The following is a 25,722-nucleotide window of genomic DNA, read 5'->3' on the forward strand; positions in this document are numbered from 1 at the left end:
TCACTGGAATGAATCCACATGTGAGTGAGTTGGGAGGCGAGATTTCCTTTTCCTTTCCAAATTCTGAAGCTTTTTTTTTTTATCTGTCCAAAAGGTACAATAAATTAACAAAAGACAAAAAGCTGAATTGAGATACTTTTCCATGGCAAGACTTATACTGGAGCAAAACTGAAAAATCAGTCTGCGAATCTACTGTGTCCTGACACGATTCATGTTGTTACTGGCTGAATATGGAAAACATCAAACACAGGTGATATTGTTGAAAATCAACCAACAAGGAATTTCTTTAAAAAAAAAAAGAAGAAGAAGAAAGAAAGAAAAAATCTCTTAGCATAAATCTATATAACTTTATAGTAGCCAGTGGAAACTTTAACATCCATAGTCAAAGGGGATTTTTCATATCATTAAACTGGCACTGGTTTATTTGTTTGGGGTTTTTTTCTTTTTTGTTTGTCTGCATTCCCTTTTTAACATGATGAGCAGCAGCTACCAAAAACAACAGAAACAATGTACATTCATTTTTACTGATCACTCCAGAGTAGCTTGGTAATTGCTGGTTAGTGAGTTAACATTTTTATACAAAAGTCAAATAAGATGATGCTAGTGTGGAAGTGTCTCTTGCAGCTATGTACCCTGCTATGTTGGCACTAGAACATTTTTTCTTTTCAAATTGTGTCTAATCCCACAACAAGCAAACAACAACAAAGTGAAAACATTTAATTAAACTGGAGTTAATCTACTAATAGTTTGCTTTTTATTAATACGTTATGCAAAAAAGAAAGTTTTTACAGGACTCCATGCAGTCTTGTGAAAATAGGCACACTGTTACTGCTTACATAGGAATTAGGAGGCAGCCAGGTGCTCTTATTTCACAAGCAAGTGTGACTATCTCTATAAAAGTTTCCAAAATAACAATGACACAATTTTTGGAACAAAGTCCAGTGGAGATTTTTGTCATAACGCACAGCATGATGTTTGGTGAAAACTAATCAGTCAATCAGTACAAATACCTAATACCACTTGGTAAACACTTTGGTGGAGGGGTGATGATCAATAAGTCATTTTGCAGCCACAGGACTTGGGCACCTCGCAGTTGAGTTGACCATAAACTCCTCTGATTACCAGAGTATTCTAGAGTTAAGTGTGAGGCTAGCCAAGTTAAAGCTTAGCTGAAACTGGTTCATGAAACAAGACAATGATGCCAAATACAGCAGCAAATCTATAATAGAATGGCTAAAACAAGAAAAGAGCAAGTGTTTCAATGGCCCAGCCAAAATCCAGACCTCAAACCTATTGAAATGCTGTGGCATAACCGTAAGAGAGCTGTGCATAAACGACTGTCTGCAAACGTCAGTAAACTGAAGCGATGTTGTAAGGAGGAGTGGGCCAAAATTCCTCCATAGAAATGTGAGTGACTGGTAAAGTCATGGGGAAAACCAAGTTATCAATCTACACAAACACAGGCTGTACTTAGTTTTTCATGCGACTGCATAGAGTTCTGTGCAAGCTTCCTTTTTCACAAAGTCATTTCTATTCTCACTTGTATTAAAAAAAACTTTCTAAACATTGTTTCTACTTCAACTTAAATAATGTTTAGGTCTGCTTATATCTATGTCTCTATAGATGTAGATATATAATTTATATCTACATCTCTCTCTTTATAGCTATAGATATATGTTATATATCTATGTGAAGTGGGGTTTTTTTTTGTAGAGGCGATAGATTTTGAGTCGATCACAAGCAGCAGCTAGACCGAAAAAGTTTCCCCTGTTTACAACCGTATCATGTTTTAGAAATCAAGTAATTTTTCAATAAAATGACAGGCAACTGATTTTGTTTGCCAAAAGCAATCTGAGATGAAAACAATCTTCTGTCATTCTTCTTTGGTGATTGAAAAGGTACACATTTCATTCTTTATTTGACAAAAAAACTTGTTTTAAAAATCCATCTTTGTAGGCCTTCTCTCTGAGTTTATCCAACAATGCAATTTTTCCCCTGAGAAAAAATAAATTGTTCAGCGTTGTTCCACCATTACACATGAACCAAAATGGGGCAAAAATAAACTAAAACAACTGGAAATATCCTCAGAAGCAAACAGTGGAAAAAAAGAAAAACTTTTCATGGAACACGCTTTTGCTGATAGTCCTTCTTTCTGTCTGAGAAGATGCCGGATCACTTTCTGACAAAATGGGGGGGGGGGGGGGGGGGGTTGCTGATATACCATGAATATGTAAATTAACTGAAATGAAAACTTTTGAAACAATGTCAAGGTTTTTAAGGAATGCAAAGCAGAAGATCAAATTAAAAACAATTCATTTCATTACTCAGTTGTTGGGATTTATGAATGTATCTGTATTAGTGGACAGCTGAAATTGTGTCACTGGCTAATGACTAAAACTATATCTGCTTATCCTCAAATATGGATGCAAATAAGGTCTCATATACGGTATATGAGACACGACTACAGGCTGCAACAATACATGCACTGTAAGAACCCATTATTTACCTTTTACAGCACATCTGTGAAAAATTAGCTTTTTTGGAGTTTAAAAAGTGCCACCCACTGTTTTGAATTCCTTTTTTCTACACATTTCTGAGGGGTTCAGAGAATGCGCTTCAAAGTCTAGCTGCTGTGAGCACAGCCATTGTTCACCAGATACAAATCAATACATCTCCTGTTGGTGTACTTTAAGCCTCACAAATAAGAGCGCTTTGCACTGTGCAACAATGCAGAGGGGATGATTCTGCAGCTGTTAAGCAGTAAACTTCTCGAAAGGGGCTCATTTCACAGTCCTGTGCAGATGAGGATAAAAGGCGAAATCAATGATGAAATAATCAAACCAAAAAATAATCATACTAAAAGAAAAACTGTCTGAGTTACACATGGCTACAGCAGAGTGACCCTTTAATCCAGAACTGTGCCAAAATATACAATTTGCTGATAAAAAAAAAAAATGAAGAGAAGATTAATTGCTAGGCTACCTGTAACTTACTGAGCTTGCAAAGATATTTTGCTGCACAACTACATCTGTGAAAGGACTTGGTTTCTTTCATTCTTCATGATCTCACTTTGTGGGTTCAGGTGCTAGAGCAGGTTACCTACCAATCAGAAGGACGGTGGATTGATGCCCAGCTCCTCCTGTCTATATGTGTCCTTGGGCAAGATACAGAACCCCGAGTTGCCCTTGATGCATCCAACAGAGTGTAAGTGTACGTGTGAATATTACATAAAAGTGCTTTGGTATAGGGACAGTATTGAGACTTTCCACTTTCAGTGCCCAAATTTAGCAGAAAGTTGCGAAATAAGTAAAGTCCACTTTCAGTTTCTTTGGTATGGAAAGAAATATGGACAGCACTGTCATCTTTGATTGCAATATGCTTATTGTGATTATTTACTTCCTTTTTTGCAGTTGTAAGCTGCAGCTGATTTTCTGCAGAATCAAATGTAACTGGAACATGATTTTAATAAAACTACAGAATTTACGACAGAGAGAGTGAAAATCTCCTTTCAGTGAATTTGCAAAATAATTAATTTTTAGAAATGAATTTAAAATATTTTGCAAGGTTTATCTATGTTCTTTGAAACATGGATAAACACCACACCCCTAAGATTATAACTCCAGGTTAAATCCATGTCCAGGAAGCACTAGTTTGGGAGCCTATGTCCTTGTGTAATCTGTGTCAAGGAAATTGCTCCCATGTGTGTTAATGCTACTGACAGCACTATTAGGTCTCAGTATTAATGGCTTGCTGTAACACACAGCTAAACAAACAACTGCCAAATCTAGCAAACCCTGTGTGTGCCTTAAGGGGCTCACACAGGACAGGAGATGGTTCTTAATACAGTAGCAGCTGCGCTGTAGCAGAGCGTGGTCGGAAGTGATAATGATTACGACACAACCACATTGCTTTTGTTCTTTTTTGTTTTTTTTCTTTCTTTGTTTAAGACAGTTTCAAGGATTAATTTTAGTGTTACAGATCGATTTCCATAAATTAAAGTCCCATAACACCTTTGTGAAATTTCACAAACTATTAAAAGCCCCAGTAGAAAATCTACATTATTTTTTTCCGTGACTAACTGTTGATTTTCCAGATTTTCCAGTGAAAGTTGCCCACAGCCCAGAACAGAATGAGACATCAGTAGCCATTAGTTTACCATTAATTTTCTTGGACATGAAAGTTCCTATTTAACCCCCCCCCCCCAAAAGGAAAAAAACCCAAAAATCTATGGTGTCATTAGATCTCATTATTTTGTTCTTAAAAGCTGTACTTTAGATGAGACTGCAGGCAATCCAATGTATAAAATCATATAATCACAGAGACTGGTGGATACAACAGTACATGATGCTAATTAAAATAATCAATGACTTATCCACCTCACTTCAGATAAAATAAAAACAAAAAGAAGGAGAATCATCATGAGCTGCCAGTAACACTACATGCTGCACCTTAAGTGTGAATGAATTCCCTCTAAGTTCCCACTTCCTTCCTCCCAGTGGTCTCAGACTGAGTTCCCAGTGGGATGAACATAAGATATGTCAGTGAGATATACTCATACACTCTCAGTATATGTGTTTGATGTGTTTGTGCATCATATATGGAGGAGGGATTGCCTAGACAGTCTGTCTGTATGTGTTTGTGTGAATGCACATGCTTTGACACCATAGGTCTCTATATGAGTGATGTCTTGCCTGTGTCCCACACTTGAGGTTTTGCCTTTAGTAAATCCCCAGAGATGGCAGCCTAACCCAAACATTCAGCTGTCAATCACTTTAAGCACTAACCATGGTCATGACCCGGGAACAGGAAGAGGCCTTGTTATCCCTTACTGTGCTACTCTGGAGGAAGCCATGTATATGGAGCTGTATCTGTGTTTGCCTAACTATTCACCAAAGTGTATGTTTGTGTGTGGTGAGAGTTCAGCATATACATCCATATACATCCATAAACACATAAACATATTAACTCAATTAGATTTATGCCTGAAATGCTAAAAATGTTAACTGGGACTTCTTTATGTGGAATGTGCCCATTTCTATCCAACAAGAAAAGAACTGTTTCAGTGTTGTTTAAACAGCTTCAGAAGCTGTTACACCTGTATTTTTATGTTAAAAAAAAGAAAGAATAAAAAGCAGTTCAAATCCCTAGTATTATATAACCATTTTAAACGTGTATGTTTGCCGGTGCCAGTTTATTAGATATGATTCATGCAACCAATCTAAAGCATTTGAACTGAGGTTTGAACTGGAGCCAGAAAAAAGCCTAGAGAATGGCTTTAAGGTCATTTCCAGCTGGATCTATGATAATAATAATAATAATAATAATAATAAGCGCCAAACCTGGTCGCATATTTAGCACCAGTGTTTCATTTTGTTATATATTTTTTTTCATCATCTTAGAAATCATCATCTGTTCCTCTGCTGATGTCTAGAGTTCGACTAGGTGGCGCTGACTGAATTTATTTTCTTTGGAAGAAAAATTAAATGGTTCCCTTTTATGTAAGTGTGAAGGACAAAGACTGGGTTGAAAAAAGAACCGCTGTGATATGATATTATCACTGACTGGGATTTTACGTTTTGTCAAGTTAACTAACACGAAGCAAGACAAACTTTGTTGAACTTCCTTTGTAGTGTACCCCTAAGTCAGCTGATGGCTTACGTTAACATCTCTGAAGTTTGCAACCTTCAGTTTTATTCCCTTCAGTGTTAAGCTTCTGTAAATTATTCTGTATTCATAAAACTTAAGAAACGTGTAATGTAAAATTCCCCTTCCCACCTGCCCCTCTTCTTATTCTCGCTATTATTTTTTTTTTGCTATGCTCTAGTTGTCTACTTTAAAGGTGCTAATTATGTACTGTGGTCACGCAAAAACAAAAGAAAGGCAATCAAAATATAATTTACTATATTCCACATATATGTGGATAATGTCAAGTGAACACCTGGCACCTATGAAAATATTTATCTAGGCTGGAATCAGTGCTAACAGGACTTTTCTTTTGGCATGCAGTACCCCGTCTGCTGGTAACCTTCCGCTACGTTTCGACTCCAAGAAGATTTAATACTGATTAAAATAAACACACAGTCTTAAGTCATTACCCACTTTATTGAGATAAGTGGTAAGGGTGTTGGAGACTAGGAAATCTAAGTGACATAGCTGTTGTTTAAAGAGCGCAGGGTTGGGAAATGAATATCAGCACGAGACGTGACCCCAAGAAAAAAGAAGAGGGTAAAGGAGGAAGCATAAAAGTGCTTTAGAGATTATTCAGAAGTTAATTTCACTTACTGTTGGCTAATAATCAGGTGGTTACACATTCACTGCCACTTATCTTTCGACTTAGTGGATAAGCCAGCTTAAGCTCCGTTGGTGACATGAAATGCAAAAAGCCAAATCCACATCTCAGTGATGCCCACAGAGTGTGCACAGCTAATGCCGAGGCCTATGTTAATGTTTTATTTAATTTAAAGTGCCTCATACTTTCAGACATTTTCCTTCACTGTCAGTATTTGTATATCAGAGCCTCTAAGTGAATCTCAGCTTTTTGAACATCTTGGTGTGTGATTAACTATGTGAAACCTTGACAAAGAGAGTGTGAGAAAATGAACAGACAAAGAGACAAAAACACATGTACCGTGTGTTTGTCTTTGAGCCAGGGAATGAAATATAGGGCCTCAAGTGTGTGTGACTGAGTGTGTGTGTCCTGGCACGTGTGAGGTGGTGTGTGGGCGTCGAGAGGGAAAGCTCATAAAACCCATGATCACACTGATGAGGTCACAGGGAGTGAAACCGGAGAAAGCCTTTCATTTCCTGTCTCATTCCATCCCTCTCTCTCCTACTTCCATTCATCCATCTCTCCTCTGTCTATACTTTACTTCTGTTTTTCACAAGTAATGCCAAGAGCCAAAGTCTTTCTCACCCCCACGTCTATCTGGAATTTTTCACTGTGTCACCTAAGGTTGGAAAACAGGGATATAAGAGAGAGTTTTGCTTTTTAATCTGCCTGACGTTTGTGTTGAGCTTTAACAAATGAGACAGGAAAATGTAATTCCTGCTTTTCACAAACTCCTTTCACATGTGCTGTGGTTTTTCACACGATGTGTTCACTGTATGGGCTTCAATGGGTAAAAACGTCTGTCAGTTACAAAACTCTTGCACTCTTACCAACTCATTTGGTCTTTCTTAAAACTACAACCAGGAGTTAACAATAAAAAGTATATATAATCCTCCACATGCTCAACTGCCAGGTAATGTCATTTAAGAGGGTTTAATGATTTGACCTTCAGCGGATACAGACGTGTTTAATAAAGTCTACCAGCACCAAATGCCCCAGAAAGTTCTGTTTTATCTACTCCAGTATTTGCATAGTCCCACAAAAATGGAGAGGTGTTAAGCAAAGCTTGATACAATTGCAAGTAACACCAAACCTATGGCACTTTTTACAACTATTATTGGTTATTGGTTGCAAACAGTGATTAAATGTCTATCAGGTGGTCTGAGAAATCTGAGATCAGCAGAGAAAGACATATTTTCTACTCAGTGTTTGCTTAGCAGGATGTATTTACTAGCTGTGAGAACTATTCTCTCTACGCTTTCGATAAATAAAACAAAAGTTCATTTCATATCCACCTGTGCAACAAAATATGCTGAAATGGGCTGTTTCTCTTTGTTAATTTGACTTATGAAACCACAAATAGCCATCATGCTTTATGAGTGAAAGTGTGACACTTGTTCAGCAGCTTTCTTACAATCAATTTTCTTCACATTTCACCAAAACCTCAAGGTACACCTGAGCTCACTCCACAACGCAACAGTCGAGAACCAGTGCAGCAGTGGATAACAGAGAACTACACAACCGCTCCTGCAGATACTCTGCTTCTTATCGCAGATTCATTACTGGTCAGTGTTTGGCAAAAACTCCAAGGTGCGGGAGTAGCTGGCTGCCAGATTGACTGTCCCATCTGTGTGCTCACGTTTAGTACAGGGAGGAAAATTAACGGCAGGAAAGGCAGGAATGGTGCTGAGGGAAGCTGTGTTTACTTTCACAAATAGTTGCGTTCCCCAAGACAAAAACACAGCAACAACAAGCTACAAGATATGAGATCAAAACAAAGAAAGGCAAATAACTGACAAGAGGAGTTAACATCAAATGTAAAGAGGCACCTTGACTGGAACAAAAAATTCCTTAAAAGTAGAGCGAAGTACAGTAAAAGAGCCTAGTCTGTATTTGTGTGCAGTTTTCGTATATCATCACCAAGCAAACTGCCACTACTGATTAATCTTGATCTAACATCTCTTTGTATTTGTGCGTATAGAATATATTTTATTTGTTCCCCCAAGGGGAAATAGTGAAGCAGCAGTGCTAAGAGTGATTCGGTATTCTGCATCCAGTGTAAGGTTTAGCACAGGGGACCTCAGGCTTTCTCAGAACCATATTTCCATGTATTTTTAAATTTTTTATTTATTCTAGTTTCATAAAAACAAACAAATTAGATAATGTGGATAGGGAGTCTGGGATTAATTTTGAAGCAGCTGATTAGTGTGTGTTTGGATAATTGTGTCTGGGACCAAGCCTAAAAAGCCTTCAGGCTTTACCGCAGTCTGGAATACAGAAACACTCCCACCTCCTCCTGCTATCGATGCCTCTGCTTCAACAAACCCTCCTTCATTCTGTCTTTTCATGTTTTCCGGTGCACATGGAAGAAAAACTTGCTTCTTTTACTTGTTTTTTTCATCTCTTGATACATAAGGTCCTTGATTTCTTACACCTTCAGTTTAAGACTCGTGCGTCTCCTCATCTCCTCAAAAAAGTGAAGCATATCATATAACACAATTTGCTGAAATTGTTCTTTTTCATCAGGAACACAATATTTATTATTTAGATATAACATATACATACGTATATATATATATACATACGTATATATATATATATATACATACGTATATATATATATATATATATATATACACACACACACATACGTATATATATCTATACATACGTGTACATACAGACAGACAGACAGACAGACAGACAGACAGACAGACAGATAGATATGTATAATATTTTAACTTCAAACCATCAACTGCAGATGAAACAGCACTAAGCAGAATTTCAGTCTGTTTGTTCAAATGGTTTTCTTTAAGGTATCCAAAAGTCAATAACAACTGCTAAAATCAGAAGACAAAGAACATAGTGAAGAACTGATTTTTCTTTTATTCAAGTAATAATCCAAGAAAATAATGAGAATACCAAGTATTACAAACAGTAGCAATAGTCGCTCAAGTATGTCGTATTCAGCATTACAAACAACTAAAGTGCAAATAATTGTAATATCATCTCACTAAGCTATCCAATCAGAGTCTTCATTTCAAGATCAGAAAACATATTTCTGCCTTTAGTTCAGCAAACAGGTGTAGTGCTCTGTCCCGAGCAAAGCACCCCCTCTAAATGACAAACAGACTGAGAACAAGTCCCAAATGAAGAGTCCTAACTGTTAAACATGACTTGAAATTTTTGCTTTTATTTCTAAACTTGTAACAGCTGTTCACTGAAATTGATCATTTTAAAACTAGCCAAGTTAGGCACTAGTCACACAGGATTCGAGAGTGGTCGGCAACCATCTGGTGAGCACTGGTCATGGGGGGTAAAATGTGTATTCCCTGACTGGTTGTTAAGTTGTTGCCTGAGGAAATCAATTCAATTCAAGTGTTGGTTGCAGTGGAGAGGCACAGCAAGTTTTACAACAACTCAAATAGTCACTGCCACCAGCCTTCAGGAATTACTTGTCAGTGGGTCACAAAACAGACATTTTACCCTAAGAATCAGAGACTGCCAGGGGGGTCACTGACCAAGGTCTGTGTATCTCAGGCCTTAGCAGTTTAAAACCTGTAATTTTCTGTCACACTTCTAGTGACAATCATAGGTATTAAGTGACTCTATTGCAAGACCCTGATCAGGTCCAGCCCAATCCGTCCCCTCTGAAGGTCAACATTCAGGACCCGGACCTCCACTCGCTCCCCAGGTCCTAGAGCCAGGCTGCGACGACGCTGGCTGACAGGCAGCTTGTCCAGGGTGATGTTGCTCTTGTGGATGAGGCCTGCACGGCCAACGCCAATATCTACAAAAGCCCCGAACAGAGCGGTGTTGTCCACACGGCCTGTCAGCACAGCACCCACCCGCAGATCACTCATGGACACAACGCCCCGCTTAAAGTCCGCTTGTCCAAAATCTGGGAATGACAAAAAGATAGCTAGACGCAAGGTGTGGAGCGATATCAATGACAAAATAATACACAAGTGGCAGACAGTCGAAGTGTTTGGGAGTAAAAAGTGGGATAAGGGAATGCAGAAAAAAATTGTTGATTAGGCAGACATGAAAAACATAACATTTCGAGCAGTCACTCAATACTTGTATCTACATACGTTTATCAGCAGTGTATTAAACCCCACTTTCCACTTTGCCTGCTCATAAGACCTGTTTCCTGTCTGTAACACTAACACAAAGGACTGTGCTCCAGGAAATAGTCCCGTCCAATTATCCTCCCAACAGCACTGATTTCATGCAGTAGTCTTAGCCCATCTGTTTATTCAGCTGAGCACTGGCTATGAGGCCAAGCATAGTGTACTGCAACCGAATAAGGCTAACCTGAGAATGAACTTTGAAGCCGCGTTCCTCAATTTTAAGACAAGTTAGCCAGCAATAAGTGGGTAGACTTGACTTCTTTCCTCTTCACATAAAATAGTATTTAACTAGCCAGTCTGAAAATAATTACTCTTTTGTACTTACATCTTTTTTTCCCTGTTTTGGGGAAGACCGTCAAAGAAAAATATGTTGCACAAATATTAAAGTGCTCTGTGCCATTTTTAATCAGGATTTGAGAGTTGATGCTGACTTATATTTCCTCATTATCAATAAATAGGCTGCTTAATCAAAAACAGAAGAGCAAGAGATGTGTCCTATTTTTTTCCTTGAGAAAACAAATTTGAGCTACAGCAACAGTTTGTAACTATGGATGGGGTTTTAGTGGTATGTTTGTATGTGCCTGAACTGAAGTGTTTCAGATTAAGGAGAAAAACAGAGTTCTTTGTGCATTTTGTATGTGTGTCTCTGCAAAGAGACGCTGCCCAACAACACAGTCTGTTGGACCCATCACACCCTGTCAGAAACACACTGCTTGTATTGTGGGGCTACAGGGAGGAAGCCACAGCACTGTCAGATCCTATCAAGTTACACTGCCAAGACATGCCTATTATAGTAAAGGCAAGAAAAGTCAGTGTGTGTCATAACTAGCAAGATTCTCAAAGAGCTGGATGAATACAAGTTTGATTTTCTATCAGTCAGTGGGGACCTATAAAGGACATCATGAAGGAAAGATGAGAGGCCAAGGGAAGTTACTGTGACTGATAGGCTGCAGATACGTGCAGTCTACAACATTTTTATACGATTCAAAATACTGATAGTTTTGAGATATAAGGAAATAAAAAACATGCATGATCAAGGGTATACATATGTTTCATTGGCTTTCTTCTATTTAAATACCTTTTAAATAACAAAGTCAAAGTAACATTTATGTAAACATATTTATGTCAACATCTCATTTTCCTATTAAAACCAATTTTTTTTTAAAAATGTTTACATGCATTAACATGTTTTTCCTTCAGCATTTTCAACATTGTCCTTTGTATTGTTCTTCTGATTGAATTGATATCAGTATATCAGTGAGTGGCCGGAGTCTTACTTTGTCGTATGTCAAACCCGGGGGGCTGCGTCAGGCCGTCTATAATGAGTTTGAGGGTCTCGGGTGTGGTGTCCAGGGTGCGGGCCAGCTCCTCTACACTGCTTGTCTTAACTTTGTTCTCCACACAGTGTTTCAGGGTTGTACTCCCAATTTGGTCCACACTCCCACCCACAAGAGACAGAAATCTGGACAGGAGAGACGTGCAGAAATTTGAGCTTAGAAATAAAACCACAAACCTACTTGACTTCATAGAGCCTTACCAATAATAGATACTCATTTTTAGGGATTTAGAAATTCAAATATCATTATTATTTACTAGAGTTTAGTGTTCTACCGTTATACTGAAAAGGGAAAATGTTGGGATAATTTATCTATATTTCTAGCAATGTATTCCATAAACTAGCACAAAAAAAATTTGGAAAACGTTTCACCACAATCGCTCACATGATGCTCCATCTCCAGTTTGTATTGCTAATTGCAAAGTGTCGCTACCAGTAGGGGAGTAGTTTTTGCAGACACGGCATTGACTGTGCAAACTACAAACAACCACCAAAGAACTTGCAAGGAGGTTTTTGGTTCTGCACCAAGTAACTCTTTTCAACCAGTTTCACCTTGTGACTACCAGCGAAGTCCAGCAACCACTTGCCAACCAGTCAAGGGAATAAACACCCTTCCATTAGCAACAGAAATTTGCCAGCAGGGGTCACTGACCCATCTCTAGGCTTGCATGACTGGGGTCTAAGAGTAGATGACAAACAGTAAAGGTAAAAACAGAGAAAAAAAAAGATGCTGGAAAAATGGAGGGGAAAAAAAACATATTAAGCTTATACGGGAAAGTGAGCAGGCACTGGGGAAAAATAGGGAGAGCGGCAGAGGTGTGTGAGTAATACGCAAAAAGTTGTGAGTTGTCAAGGTGGAGTTTTCTGTGTTGGATGCAAAAACACATATTTAATTTACCCCTGGTAAATCAGGTAAATCCTCATTGGGCTGTAAACGCTCTGACACCTTGTTTAATGAAACTGCCTCCACTGTGCTAAGGCTGGACTTCGTGTCTGTCAGCCACACTTTTATCACTTGATTCCAGCACGATGTCCCACCACATAATGTCTAGACAGTCAAGTCGCACCATTTCAAATTCACTGAGCCGGAGATATAAATCCAAACTAATTAGTTGCTCTCTGTACTCTAAACAGAAACAGTAACAAATTGGCATTAGAGCCAAAGTAGCGAGCAGGGTTTATGGAAAAAAAAGTGATGTGTGTGTGTGTGTGTGTGTGTGTGTGTGTGTGTGTGTGTGTGTGTGTGTGTGTGTGTGTGTGTGTGTGTGTGTGTGTGTGTATTATACATACTGTAAATATTATTTACAACAGGCACTTGGCATATTTGGTGATAGATGTGACTGCATTTGTTTCTATGCATGTGTTCATGTGTGGACCAGCTGGGTAACATCCGTGATAGATGTCGCTCACTGGCAGGCTGACGCCAAACAGACTCAGCAGCTGTCCACGACATGATGGACAGAACAGGTGGAAACACACCAGAACACACACACCAACCTGATTCATACACTGTGTTGTTCAGAAATGTTCATTTGGCAATAGGAGGGACAGTACCGATGTAACATAAAACAGCTTGTGTACAAACTATGTTTGTGACAGCTGTGCGTCGAGAGGCCCCTGCCATCAAAGTCCCTGTCTAACGCCCAAAAGAGGGAAACAAGCGGACTCGATCTCTCAACACCAGTAAGCTTGATCGGTACAAAATAGTAGCTAAGTATGTGCCAGACATGACTTAGTGGTAAGGAAACAACACCTTCGGACCAAACTGGATATCTGTATAACAATAAGGTCTTCTCTCCTGTGCCTCTTTAATCTTCTTAACTTTCCAACCACATATCTTTTAACAGGAAAAGAAATAGTTGTGTCTTGATTGCTTAGACACATATCATCTAGACCCCCAGTTGGACTAAAGCCAGGAAAAGGCGGCTGACATATAATTTCTTACAGAAAGCAAGCAGGATCATTTGTAAAGCTTTTCTTTGCACAATGCAACCAAGTTTAATTATATCATTAAGTACAATTTCTGATATTTTAACTCTTTATATATATTATAGAGTCATTTAAGTCATGCAGTTAATATACGTTCATATAAGTTTTTTTTCCTGCTCCTTAATTCATATACACTGTGGTAGAAGTTCAAAATCCAAACTAAATGTATGAGCACACTGGTTGAGTAGCAGGAATACTAAAATCTTAAAACCTAAATAAAAGCAAATAGAAGAGCACAGGAGAGATATCTTAGAATAGATTAAGTGGGTGGAGGGCCCTACTAACATACCTACATACCTACTTTCAGTGGTGTATGTTAGTATTTAAGGGGTACCGGGAGTCCACAGGCCTCCAACACCGTTGGGTTCATACTTATATAATTGCTACCAACACTGTGCATGTATTTTGGTATGTGTGTGTGAATGTAGCATTGGGTGGGCTCTAATACAGATTTTGTCCAGGCATACAATCAAGGACCCACTCTGTCTTCAGTTATAGAAATATTAGGCCCTGACTGTTACTTATGAGAACAATATTCATCACACAGTGGAAGCTCGCTGTCTCAAACCAAATTACAATTAAATATTTCACATAATGCACTCACAGAATTAGGCTTCACTGATTTATTTTTTATTTTTTTAAAGGTGGAAAAATCATGTGTGTGCTCTTGTGTTTCTGGTTTTGTGCGCGTGTGTGTATATGGTTACAAAAAAGGGTGGATGTGTAGGCTGTGAGCAGTAATGGAGGATCCAGTTCCACTAATGCGATGAACATGATATTCCTTATACAGCATAAAGACACACACAAACACACACATACACTAACACACACAAGCATTCCTTTACAATTCTCCCTCTAAACCTTGTTTTCACCATTTGTAGGTGAGGAGGAGAGAAAATCTTTGGGGTATCTCAGTGATGCTCTCACAGCTAATAATCTAATCAATTCAAGTTGATTAGATTATTAGTGATTAGTAGCGATTATTAGAGTTCTGATTTTGAGTCAGTATACAAATTAGTGATTTTCCAAGTAACTCTTTGATTATGAATATAACTCACCAAGACTTTTACAGCTATAATCTAAAGGTTTACGTAAAAAGACATCCAAACTAGCCCAATGAGTGATACACTCGTCAAGTAGTATGGTCTATTTCCAGATCACTGTCATACCCTGTGATTTTAAGTTTAGTGGAAGGTTACTTATTTTCTGGTTTGTCAAAATAAAAGAGCAAGAACTGACATGGCTTTTCATGTACTGAAAATCTTTACAGAGACAGGTGATGTGCTGGAAACCACAACACACTTTGGGATACTTTCAGAACCCATACTGAATGGAGTACATTCCCAGACTTGGATTATAATACAGCCATAACACCGGATAATGCATTTGCCAACACAGGATTAAGAATTCTGAACAGCAAGAGAAATAGAAAAGCAGAGAACGATTAGATGTCCAGTGAGAAATTTCAATTGTGGAGTTAAATTCTATGGGAAAAATGCTAAAGATATCTTTAAACGGTTGGTAATTCTGGTTAAAAGAAGTTTTAATGTGAGGCACCATTGAGAAAGTGACAGGGAGGGGCAGTGAGAGAGCTGAAAGTATGGACGAGAAACGTGTCTGCCAAATAAATAAATAAAAATAAAAGAGAAAAACAAATAAATGTAACTAAACGCGTGCAGCTCAAAAAGGAGTGCAGAGGGTATTAACAGAAGAGCAATGTGTGCTCTTATATTTTAAGACCTCTGATCCCCAATAATTCTTTGATGAACTACTCTCTAGTGCAGTCTGTATTGAACACACAGACACTGAAGTAGGAAGTTTCATACACGCAACATCAATCTATCTGCACGTGTGTGCACAGAGATACATCTCCCCACATATATGTACAGACACCATCAACAAGAGGAGAGCAATGCTTAAAACCACTAGTGTCAGAACTTATGTAGACTAAACACAGTTGAGTGACTACAGCTGGATGAGAGAGGGCCCCCTCTCTCTCCCTCCGTTTTGTGTGTCCATCTGTTACACACACACAGATGCTCAATGTGCTTCTGATATCAGCATCCGCAGCGCTAACAATCATCTCTCACACAAGGACACACACACCACAGCCAACGCCTCCTCTCTTGTATCCCATGTCTGTGTAAATCAAATCAGAGCCCTCCACCACTATAACCAACCCCATGTGAGATGGTGTCAAAATCAACTCCATCATAGCCTGAACATGCTTTAGCCAGTGGGGTGGGCTGCTGTTCAAGCGTCCGTGTGTGTTTGTGTGCACTGTACCTTTGTGCTACATGGTAGGACTCCGGGTGTATACAGGTCTGATCGAGGGGGTTAAATGAGGTTGAGACGTTGACACCAGTTTTTCCCTTGCCTTTCTTAGCTGCAGGTTTCTCGGGCACTTCTGGTGCCTGGTTAGATGATGATCTGACACTGTTTTGGCAAGAAAGAAATGCATTTTAAATCACCCCAGTATTCCTGCTCTAAGACTATATATTGTTTTATATAAACATTAAAGGAAAAGAAAGTCTATCAAGCCATGGAAACATGCTGCATTTTGCTTTACTGAGCCCTGTGAATTTTGCTTCCATCCAAATATAACAGCGGTACAAGTGCTTCAGGCACATCCCTCTGGGAGGAGATCCTGCCGCAGACCTGCGGCAACCTGGAAACATTATATCTCTAAGTTGGCTTGAAAACGCACCGGTGGTTGGGAAGTGGGAGGTCTGAGTTGCTAGACTGCTTAGACTGCTGCCCCCATCATCTCGGAGGGAAAAATGTCAGAAATACTGAATGGATGGATATTTGAAATAATCCAAGTACACTGTCAGTATTTCCCAACACATTTGACACGATTATCTAGAGTAACTAAAACATTTTTTCTTTAGAATAATTTCTGCATCACATCACACTCCTCATAAATCATAAATAACTTCTTCAACCCATCTCTGTTTTACATGATATACACGATACAAACTCTTGGATGGTAATTCAACTGTAATTTTTACTGCTTTGAACACTACGAACTGAACCCCATTGAGAAATTCTCAGAACTTGGGTGCAAGTTTATCTAAACTACTTGCATGGCTAAATAACACAAAATGTCTATGAATAAACAGGGCGTTTTAGCAGTTTGTTCCAACAGACCATTGCATGAAAAAAGACAACATTGTGAAACAGAATTTGAGTGTTTGTCTGCTTGCTTTTAGGTCTATCTATGTGGATATACTGTGTATATGAGTGCGTACCTGGATAGAGTTTGTGGGTTTATTCTAATGAAGCCAGCACACTGCTGGTAGGACTTGGGCCCCATGCCTTTGACCAGCTTCAGCTGCTCCCTGTTGATGAAGGGACCGTGCTGCTCTCTCCATTCTGTGATACTCCGTGCCCTTCCCGCATTTAAGCCTGCTACATGCCTAGGAGATAAAACAACAGATTGAAGGGAGAAAAATTACTCATCTCACAATATATTCAAACAACTTCTTAAAATTATTCTACACTAGATGCTAAAACAACAAAACAGAACAGGTAATTAAATAAGTAGGATCTCAAGCTTGGTTGATATCCATATAGGTTGTATACCTATGGGATCACCTATAATAACTCTACAGTATTAGGCTTAGACACACACACCCACACCAAACAAACAGCAGATTCTGCAACCGTGACCTGGCATTTAAGCAAGCACTGGAAACACAAGTGACACACATAAGCCAATATTAAGCATGTATATTTGTCCAGTTCAGGCTGAGCAAAGACGAGAGGTGATTTGAAACTCAATTAGGTCTGCTCTGTTAATGCCCACAGTGACTCACTCATGCTAAAGCATGTGGCTATGTCAACACTCGGCATAATACCTCAGTCATCAACACGTCTGTGTGTGTTTCATGTGCGTTTGTGCATAGCTTAACTTTGTGGAGGAATGGAAAACGCTCACTTGCAGAGCAGACAGGTAAACAGATGACCTGATGCCTGCCTTGCAGCTAATGCCAGCTCAATTCATACTGTTTGTCTCCACTGCAAAAAGTGTGCATATGAAATTTCTGCACTTCCTACTTTTGACTCATGTTTATACTGCACAAGTTGTAACAAATAAGCACATGTGTGCACGGTGTTCTTGCATGTTTCTTCTTCAGCATGTATGTTTCTGTGAGTTTAATTGTGTCCACTGTTCCTAATCCTCTTTGTTAATACCAGTCAGCCCAGTAAGTGGGCCAAGGTGTGAAGCATTAGTCTAAACAGAAAACTGGCAGGCCATCTGTGTTTTTGTGTGTGTAGATCATGCAATGGCCTGTGCATGAGTGTGAATGAAGCCTTGCCATGTTGTGACTGCAAAGGGAAAGTATGCCAGAGGTCTGAGTCCGTCTTCATCTCGTTTTCAGAATTTTGTCTCTGTCTGCATGTATTTGTGCAGCACACAGTGGTTGAGTGCAAACATGCACTTGCTTGTGAGGACATGTATTAAATGTTTTTAGGTATGTTTGATGTTTTGATTCTTAATTATCATCTAACATTAGCAAGACAGCTCACTGGTCCCAAACGAGCTATTTTAATGCATCTCTAGTCTGAGTCTACAGCCACGCTCAGTAAGAACCCTCTTCTGTGACAACATAGGCAAAGAATCTTGCAAACATAAACTGTCTGTAAAAGACGGACACAGGCAATGTGAGTCCCACAATTCAGTCTAAGCTGAGTATAATTCCCATTTTAGTGTTTAGAAACTGTACACGGTGAAACTGAGGAGCACTGCAAGATTATTGGCTAGTGACTTCTCAATCAAATCATATCAAATCACATCATACTACAACTTTTGTTTCCACTACAAATTGGGTGCAGAAGTTTGAATTTAATTTGGATTTTCTTTAATCAACACAGGCTCAAAAGCATACATACAGGTTCAAATGTGTACATACATTCACTTACATTTTTTTCTACAATGTCCTAACTTCACAAGATGATCCTGACCAAGAAAGAAGCCCTGCTCCAAAATTAACACCTTTGTACCAGCTGTTAAGCATGGTGGTGACAGCATCATGAGCTCAGGCTGTTTTACTGCTTGTGGTAATGGTATATTGCACAGTATATGGAATAATCAAGGAGGACTACTCTGAAATTCTTCCTTCAATTTAAGGTTAAGGCGGGCTAAAGCAGGCTGTTGCCAAGTGCATACTTGTTGTTTGATTATTGGGGTTCTCTCTGTGTTATTGGAGCGTCTCTACCTTACAATTTAAAGCACCTTGAGGTAAGTGCTGTTGTGGTTTGTTGCTATATAAATAAAACTGAATTGATTTTTAGAAATTATGCGATATGTCATTTTGGGTACTCTACCTCATCAGTATCTCAGAGCAGATGTTAATGTCCACACCAACAAAGCTCACACACTCCTGCACCACGCCATCCAATGCTGTCTTCAAAGCTCCAGCTGACACGTCATGCTAAGAGAAAAAAGAAACATATTGACAAAACCAGGGAATTTTTAAAGTACAGACACACACAGAGACAGAAAGACACATGGCAAAAACTGGTTAAGCAAAGAAAACAACTTTAAATCACTGCTTTTATCTGTGTGTGACAGCAAATACAGGAATTCTTAGGATTTTTCAAACCTCTTTGGGACAGATGAACACTAAAAACTAACACAGCTGCATGTAGCTGTGCTTTCTTTTTTCCCATCCAAATCTGTTTATCAAAATATTTTAATGGAAGATTTTAACAGACTTCACTTGAGCGTGTTCAGGTTAATTCCCATATATTATATTCCATTTTCACCACATACTGCTACTTGATCTTGTGCTGACAGCAATACAGCAAATATGAGGCAAATTTTAAACAAAAAAGGGAGTGAGAAAACTGATTGACAGGAGAAGTACAGAAGTGAAAGGAAAATGTTTCGTTAGGCCTTTCTGTGATTTTTCCCAGTAATACAGTGTTCTTGTCATTGTAGCTCTCAGTCTATAAAAGTACCTCCAAATGAAACTTTCACATTTCTCATCGACCAGCCAATCAAACATTAAACAGGAGATATTTTTCAAAAGCAGTGGAGCCTGTTTGTTTGTTTTTTAAATAAGAAAGGTTGACAGCAAGAAAGGAAAGGAAAGAAAATTATTGTCAACAAACTACTTAAGTACACAACCAAATAATCTTAAAGAAATATAAGGTCTGGCAGTGAGAAACACGAAGCCCTGTGTTGTGGTTAAAATCCAGGAGTTCAGCTACAGGCTGATGTCTCAGCAACTGCTTGAGGATTAGCTGACACTCTAAACTAGACTACTGTTGGTCTTTGAATGTGTTTGTGTGCATGTGTATGTCTGTCATGTGCATGAACATGACTGAGACTAGCATGTGCTGTCCTGTAACATGATCAAGCTTTTAACAAACACTGACTTGTAAACAGATAACAACAAGAGCAGCTAGCAAACACACCCTCTGTCAGCAATAACAGGATAGGAGGACAGATGAGGATAGAGGAGGGAGAGCGCGGTAGACAGAGAACACATGGGGCTCCAAAGTTTTTGCTTGGCCATTGTGAACTACAATATGTAATTTCAGCACAGAACCTCCAATACTTATCACACATTTTTATGCTATATAGTTACAAAAATATTTCTATCTTGTTATCTTAAGTTAGCACTTAGCCTACAACAGATGTAGCTTTGCTCAGCAGACAGAGGATGACTTACAGCTAAAAGACAAAGTAGTTCTGGAGAAAAACAGCATCTACAATCTGTTCTTTGTAAGTATAACCAGAGGCCTTTTGGAGACAATAATTTAAAAAAAATTCCGAACAGGAACAAATAAAACTACGAATGATTTATGATTTCTGCTGAGTGGCTCTAGAAGCAGAAGCTCACATGAGAAAGAGAAGACAAGGAGGAGGAAATCACCTGTCATACCAGAAAAGAATTTTCTCACGTGAGAAAGTTGGAGGTGCGTAAGGTAGTGTGAGTTTTAACCTGCAGGAAAAATCCACTGAATGTGTTCTTAGATTCTTGCTGAAACCTTATACAGGCGTGAGAAACACTAGAACACTTTAGGTGCTGCTTGGTTAGGGATGGGAACACTAAAAATGTAGCTTAATAAGCATTTATAGTAACTTCCCAAAAGTAAACAATAATCATAATAATCACATTTACACTTGAAACATTGTGACACTGCTCAATAATAATAGATATTTGCATAACAAATAAGGGACTGCTACACAGAAAAGGATATGCAAATATGTCGTAAGGAAGAAACTAACGAGAAAATACAGGTGAAGAAAAACAACTGTACTAAACAACTGTGATTTCAGAGCTGGAGTGAAAGAGTTCTGCTCTATTAAACATCCACAATCCAGTCCGTGTGTTTCCGCTTCAACACCCAGGCAGCAGAGGCCCGCATGGCTCTGCGTCACAGTTTACAGTGGCGCTAACAGCACCAGTGAAGCATGTCATGCTGTATCTTTTTATCTATCGATCCACGTGTCACACTTTGTGAGGTATGTTTTCTATCTGATTATGCAACAGACGAGTCAAATAAAATGGCACGATCACTATTTTTAAGCTGCAAATTCTAGCTTTAGAGGGATGCACTGACCTAGTGTTCTTCTATTTTCATTTTATATTCAACTCACCTCGAGGTACACACTAACTAAAGAACATTAGAAATCACATACGCAACTTAATGCAGATTTTCCATCTGAGCCATCTAGATCATTGCTAAATGTTCTTCATAGTATTTAGATTAGAGCTGTAAGGTGATGTGGAAGCATAGAGGTGGTTTGCCAGACAAAGCTATATATGCTACTATCTCTTTGAAAATCACCTCCGCTCCCTCATTCCTTCGTCCCAACTCCCAGCACCCAAACCTCAAATTCATACAGAACCAATGGAGTGGATCCCTATGTGAGAAGGTTATGTTTGGATTGGTCGGAAACCAGCCAAAGCCAGCCAACCAATACAAAGGAACAAAGTGCTTCTTTCTGCACCTCAAGTACTTAAACACTGTTGAGTTACCACATGTCAATCAGAGACAGTGAGAGAAGCACAGTGATGAAAACTACAAAAGAGACAAAACAAAAAGGGTTTTTTAGAGAGGTACTCTACTGATAAAACCTAGAATACCTTGTCATTTCGACATTTATAAAATTGCAGTGAACCAGAAGGTGAGTAAACCAGAGAGGGAAAGGGGACTGACAGTAATGAATGAATGTCTTTGGACAGCAGGCTGATCGTTTATATGAAAGAAGAAGAGCCTGAGGGATGTAAATGACAGAAGGTTAACTATGAGACTAGAAAAAGTTGCATTTCCTGCGGAAATGCAGTGTGAATGCTGTGTAGTGGAATCTGCTGAAAACAGCAGAAGAAGCAAAACTATCAGCTGAAGAGAGTTGTAGAAGCTGAAGTGCTTGCTGAAAATGGCTGTATTTGAAAGGGTACAGTGAAGAGTGTCAAGAAAGAGTGCATGCAAGCAGGGGAACATGTGCGGCAACCGCCACAGGCAGGATTTGAATCTTCGCCACCATATCTCACGGCAGCTGATCATCCCACTGAGCCAAACCACTTTCGGTCTCAACCAGAAATATGATGAGAGGCAAAATGTCCACTGTGCAGAAGAAGCTGAATTGTGCTGAAAAGAGGTGAAGAAGCTGAATGTTCAGCAAAAAGAGACAAAGAACCTGAAAATTGTGCTGAAAAGAGCAGAAGAGGCTGAAAATTCTGCTAAAAAGAGCAGAAGAAACTGAAATTTGTGCTCAAAAGAGGTGAAAAACCTAAAATTCTACTGAAAAGAGCAGAACAGACTGAAAATTCTGCTAAAAAGAGCAAAAGAGAATGAAAATTCTGCTGAAAAGTGGTGAAGAAGCTCAAATTTGTGTTGAAAAGAGTGAAAAAAAAGTTGAACTGTTAACTGAAAAAAATGTTGCCATAAGCGGGATTCGATCCCAGCCCTCCTGCTCTGAGAACGGCTGCTCATCTCACTGAGCTAAAACATGGCTCAGCCAGGCAAGCAAAACCAGTGATCACACTCGCAATGTGGTCCCATTCAGCAAAATGGGCCAAAAAATGGCATAAAAAGCTTAATATCTCAAAAAGTATAAAAGTTGTGAGGACCAAAAGATATAGCAGGAATTAGCAGAAGGAGCGGAACAGAGGGAGTAGTTAACCAGCAAAGTCAAAGTCAAAGTCAACTTTATTTGTCAATTCTGCCACATGTACAGGACATACAGAGAATAGAAATTTCGTTACTCTCAAACCCTAGATGAAATAGCAATGAACATTTAAATATAAGAGAGTGATTAAAAAATGCAAATAAAATAATTAAAAAGTAAAAATTTAAATAAATACAATACAAATTAACAAGAAAGCTATACAATATACAATATACAGTATTCAGGTAAGGGTAAATGACATTGAGTGTAAACCAGGCAGAGTAGTGCAAATAGGCAAAAAGGTCTGAGCAACTAGAATAATAAGGTAGAAGAATAAAGAATAAAGAGAAACAGGAACTCAATAGTGTGAATGCCTGTGAGGCATTCACACAAAGAATAAAGAGAAACGGGAACACAATAATTAAGATCAAATGTCTGTTGGGTTCCAAGTGTTGTATTCAAACTGAGACACAAAGGCTTATACTCATGTATTAATTCTTGTAATGTGGGAAGCCACAAGTCAGTGAATGTTGTCACATCTACCTGAGGTTGATTAGTTAAAACTGTTTATTTAAATCAACCAGAGCAACAACTAAGGTATGCTGCCTCAGCAGCAGCCATGATTCCAAATTCTGCATCACCAAACTCAACCCCCACCCCTTCACAGATCTCCTCCCAGTTGTCAACAATCTACAATGTACTTGGCACCAAAGTGAAGTTGGGAAAACCAATTTTGAAGACAGACAGATAGACAATGGAGTGAAACTGCTGAGTGAAGTCATTCAGTTTCACATAATAAGTGAACTATGTACAAATAAACAAGGCTATTTGAAGGTCATGATCTTGACTGACAGCACTTTTTAAGGCCTCTGAGACCTGTATATGTATTCTACATATGGAGCCTTGGCTGAGTATGCTTGTGTTTGTGGATGCAGGCATTACTAATGTTTTAGGCCCCTAAATGTGGTCACAACAATTACTTTATGAAAGTCTAAGACAATATGCAGACTAATCAGTGACTCTTCTCTACAGGCATATTATCAAACTTGTCTTTCTTGAAGGGACAAAAAGCAAGTCTTCAATATAAAAATAAATTTTAATAACCATTTTTAAGATGAATTTTAAGGTTAGGTTACAGGTCAGGCAAGTAGTGCATACAGTTAAAGTAGTTAAAGCGTGGGAGTGTGCATGCACACACAAGAGTGATCATTATGGAAGCTCAGGAAGTTAAGTAATAGCTATCAGGTCTTTGTGAAAGGTGATAGAAAATCATAAAAACATGTCCTTGCCATCATATCACTGCTGATGAATGACTGGCATTTAACGACCTAACCAAGCACATACTCGTGTGCACAAACACATGCACGGTCACACATTACCCAAGGGAGTGCAAAACAGAACATGAGAAAACTAGAACAGAAAGCGCTTCAAGAGAGGCACAGGAAGTCTCATCTATTTAGGTTTTCACTTGGAAAATATCATGTTTGAGAATTTGGACAAAATACTCTATTCAAATGTTCCATTAACAAAAAGATTAGAGGCAATGTTTGCATTTTGTTTAATATAGATGAAAAATTAAGGACACAGTTGATTTAAATCATCATTTTAAGAACCAAAAAAATGCACCTTTCCTCCTCTCTTTTAAATAGTTTATTTCTTATTTGACAATTCTGCTGTTTGCTCTTGTTAACTATGAGGTTTGTGTGCTTTTTTCCCTTGAATATCCTACTATATAAACTAATTTTGATATAAAAAGGTAGCAATTAGAAAGCACTTACCAAGAAATTTAAACAAGGGAAAGTAAATTGTACAACCTTAAAATAAGTAGCCTGGCAGCCAGATATGTATTATTTATTGCAGAATAAGAAGATATTTGGCACAAGCCTCTGTAAATCCATTATACAAACAAAGATGCAAGGTTTATTCATTTAACACCCTGCTTAAATGCACAAACACTCAAAAACATGCTTGAACAAATCTAAAGGAAATCATTAAAATAGTATCTCCTAATGTTTTCGGCACCTTCTGCCAAGTCTTAAAGAGCTTGCTTTTTTTTTCCCACGCTCCAAAGCGACTAGGCAGGAACTATCAATCACTGTCAAGCCTTCATTTTTTATTCTTCTTCTTTCCCTGTGCTCTGCCTGCTCCTGTCTGCCCCATAGGCACTACCATTCAAGGGTGAAAAACATGCCAAAGGAGTCATAGACACTTTCTTCACAAGGGGTTTTCAGTTTCAGTTTTAATATGTGACAGTATTGTGCAGGCTCATGAAGAGGTACAGGATTAAGTTACTTTACTTACTGCTGCACAAAAGTATTAAACAGTTACGTTACTGTTAAAATTTCCAGGGAAAACACTTCCTAGGTTACTTTTGTGCTTACATTTGACTTGTGCTGTGTCACTGTATACAATGCTGTGTCACTAGTATTGCACTATAATGCTGCTGGCGGCACCTTGTGGCAACAGATTCACACTTTCGATGGCATCAATGACAGTGGCTCAATAGAAAAGACGTACAAAAAATGCCCTTGAATTTGTTCACACTTATAAATGCTGCCTACAAGCTGCGATCAGTTTTTTTTTTCTACATCCTTATAAATATCATTATCTCAGATTTCCTTGAAATATTGCACTATAATTTTGAGGTTGTATTACCCACTCCTAACACGTTGTAGTATTTGAAAGAAAACATGAAATTAAAGGAAGGCAGATGAAGGGCATTAGTTCAGGTGTGTGAAGAGTTTTACAAAAAGTTAGAATTGGAAGAGAAAAACAATCAACAAAGGTGAGGGGAAGAATGACAGTT

The 25,722-nt window shown here is 38.6% G+C and overlaps 1 protein-coding gene across 1 annotated transcript in view; it reads right to left on the reverse strand.

The window, feature by feature from the left end:
* Positions 1-9,501: 9,501 nt before the first annotated feature.
* The window catches only part of srbd1 (S1 RNA binding domain 1), a 50,426-nt gene continuing 34,205 nt past the window's right edge, over positions 9,502-25,722 (reverse strand). The window contains exons 17-21 of the mRNA XM_026190132.1: positions 19,118-19,224; positions 17,038-17,205; positions 16,073-16,222; positions 11,739-11,923; positions 9,502-10,229 (exon numbers count right to left, since the gene is read on the reverse strand). Coding sequence (XP_026045917.1) covers positions 9,937-10,229; positions 11,739-11,923; positions 16,073-16,222; positions 17,038-17,205; positions 19,118-19,224 — 903 coding nt within the window. The 3' untranslated portion in view covers positions 9,502-9,936. The remainder of the gene's footprint in view (positions 10,230-11,738; positions 11,924-16,072; positions 16,223-17,037; positions 17,206-19,117; positions 19,225-25,722) is intronic.

The sequence above is a fragment of the Astatotilapia calliptera genome, chromosome 13 (genome assembly GCF_900246225.1).
Source record: "Astatotilapia calliptera chromosome 13, fAstCal1.2, whole genome shotgun sequence".
In the NCBI taxonomy this organism is placed as follows: Eukaryota; Metazoa; Chordata; class Actinopteri; order Cichliformes; family Cichlidae; genus Astatotilapia; species Astatotilapia calliptera.